Source organism: Poecilia reticulata, linkage group LG8 (assembly GCF_000633615.1).
Source record: "Poecilia reticulata strain Guanapo linkage group LG8, Guppy_female_1.0+MT, whole genome shotgun sequence".
NCBI lineage: Eukaryota > Metazoa > Chordata > Actinopteri > Cyprinodontiformes > Poeciliidae > Poecilia > Poecilia reticulata.
This window is the reverse complement of record NC_024338.1, coordinates 13,830-16,672: the sequence shown is the minus strand read 5'-3', so window position 1 is coordinate 16,672 and position 2,843 is coordinate 13,830. Positions and strand designations below refer to the sequence as shown.

At 39.6% G+C, this 2,843-nt stretch overlaps 1 protein-coding gene across 2 annotated transcripts in view; it reads left to right on the top strand.

Moving 5' to 3' along the window:
• Positions 1-2,843, top strand: part of lin7b (lin-7 homolog B (C. elegans)) — a 55,297-nt gene that overhangs the window by 43,356 nt on the left and 9,098 nt on the right. For both annotated transcript variants that reach the window (XM_008414973.2, XM_008414974.2), the window contains exons 5-6: positions 425-634; positions 850-1,013. In XM_008414973.2, the coding sequence (XP_008413195.1) occupies positions 425-634; positions 850-1,013 (374 nt within the window). The remainder of the gene's footprint in view (positions 1-424; positions 635-849; positions 1,014-2,843) is intronic.

Below are 2,843 nucleotides of genomic sequence, written 5' to 3'. Positions count from 1 at the left end.
ATAAAAATTGTGACTTTAAAAATAATTCACAAGCAAAGTTATCAGTAAGGACGGGAGAGAGCAGGATAAGCTGTTCCTCCTTCAGCTGCCAGATCAAACAATGATCTGGCTGCTGAATAGAACACATAAAATAATACAATCATAGAGAAACTCAAAATATTTTGCAGTTTTTTATTTTGAGTAACCCCGTTTTAAGCCAGTTTTCCATCGTTATTTTTTAACACAATCCTTCGGTAAACTAGCTGTAGCGCCACACTTTTGAGGTCACCTCACGCCAAATAAAGGGTCGTTTACATGCAGTACCTTGTGGACCACTGGGGGGCGCCCACAGACCACTAGTGGTCCAGGGACCACAGTTTGGGAAAAACTGCCCTAAATATATATATATTTCCAATTTAACATATCTCACTTCTTACTTCTTTAGGCCACAGTTGCAGCCTTCGCAGCCAGTGAGGGTCATGCCCACCCGAGGGTGGTGGAGTTGCCCAAAACAGAAGAGGGCCTGGGCTTTAATATCATGGGCGGGAAAGAACAGAACTCCCCTATCTACATCTCCAGAGTTATCCCTGGAGGAGTGGCTGATCGCCAAGGAGGACTGAAGAGAGGAGACCAGCTGCTATCTGTCAATGGAGTGGTAAGATTTCTATGAAGCTACCCAAAGACTGCACTGTTTGGTCAGTGCACTACCAGGCTGAAGTGGCACATTCACCACAAGTAATGTGCCACTTTCATTGTGGTGAATGTAGCGTATTCACCACAATGACCTGTTATTATGAATGCGTGACCACAATGGCTGCTGTCAGTTCTGGTGTGTATACCAGAACTGACAGAGGTGTGGTATCTGTGCAGAGCGTAGAGGCAGAGCAACATGAAAAGGCCGTGGAGCTACTGAAGGCTGCCCAGGGGTCAGTTAAATTGGTGGTCCGCTACACTCCTAAGGTTCTGGAGGAAATGGAGGCTCGTTTTGAGAAGATGAGGAGTGCCCGGAGACGACAGCAGCACAACAGCTACTCGTAAGACTCCTTTTGTCTATATTTCAAGTGTTTATCTTGTGAAATCTTTATCATACTTAATGTAGTATGCAACACTGTATCAAAAGTTATGTCACACAATATAATTTAAAATTGAATAGAAGTATAGCAAAAATCTTATTTGGGGAAAGGTTGTTCTATGTACAATCAGGTATCTCATGATGTGTTTAAAGAGTGAACCCAAAAGCAGCAGGCTTGTAATGCTAAGTTTTGCAATTTTAATGAAAAATATGATAAATATAAATATATAATTAATATCAATGTAACAATTACAAGCATTTATGGTCCGAACATGGATGACCCCACATTCTATCATATTTTTTTTATTTTCCATAATGTTTCTACAGGAGTCACAATTATATGTGGAGACTTTAACACAGTCTTTCACCCAACAATAAACAGCTCAAAGAACTCAAACCACACATAAAATTGTCATGTAATCCAAATCATTAAACAATACAAGAGAGACAAATAAGCATCCTTATGACAAAATTTAATCAATGAAGTTATTTATGACCCTAATAATTGCTTTTAATTTCCGGTGACTGGATGCCCTCCTTCCCCCCGTTACCCCCTCCCCTCTCAAAGAAATTAAGAAACATTCTCTTTGCAGAACATTTGCTAGCCATCTTTCTGTCACTTTGTTTTGGTAAATTCAATTTGATATACCAAAACAGGAAATCTTGTTTGTTTTCGAGATATGAAAAAATGATTAGTTTAATAAAAAACACATTTACCTGCATAATAATTCTACTCTAACTACTACAGTCTAAGTACTGGCACAGGGTTGGAAAAGCAGGCCTGTGTTGTGCTGCAGCAGGGACAGGGGCTTCTCCTCCATGATTCAGAGCTATGTGATTGCCCCTCACCTATGTAAAGCAATCCTCTCTGCTTTAGAAACACAGAATGGTATTCAAAGATAAAGGATCAGCAATAAACATTTTCTCTGCTAGGTAGAATTTAAGAGCTATCCTGACAGGTTAGTCAGGATATCTGCTAACCATCTTTGTGACACCTCTACGAGTATTAAGAACAGCACCCAGTTTTTGTAAACTCCTTCTGACCTCTATGAGTTTTAAGAATACAATTAAAGTTTGAAAACATTAAGTCATAGATAATCACTATCCAGAATATTATACATTTTGTCACCTTTCTTAGAGAAGTTTAAATAGATTTAGAATGTTGTAATACCTTTGACTTTAACACTGTGTCTCGGGAGACGCAGCAGAGCCCTGGGATCAGCAATAAACATTCTCTTTACAGGTGGCCCTGGCCTGCTCACCTGCTCAGATTCCTCTGAAGGAAAAAAAAAATCCTTCTTCCATCCATAAATAATTTTCACAAATTGATTACTTTATTACCAACAACTCTTTGATAACAGATATTTCCAAACCAACCATTCATCCAGTCATCATGTCCGATCATGCCCCCATCAGTTTAATATTCCACAAGAAAATAGAAACAAAAGCCAGACAAAGATGGTGATTCAACACAGCTCACAGCAAGACAAAGAATTTGATTTCTGTTTTAGGAAATACTGATCATTATTCATGGAAAAAAAAATTATATCATAAACGCATTGTGACAACTCACTAATTTCACAAAGTTACATGCGCTTTTTTCCTCTCTTTCAGTCCCTCCCATCCTGCCACATTTTCAGGCATGCCCCTGAACTCATCTAATTGGTCCACTGTTCATCTTTCTCATTTGAAAGATGTGTTATTGCGCAACACCTCCCCCCCCTTCTCTCTCACTCTACTTCCCCTTCTCAGAGGAGGGAGATGTGCAGCCAGCTCTCCATCTAACGGGTAA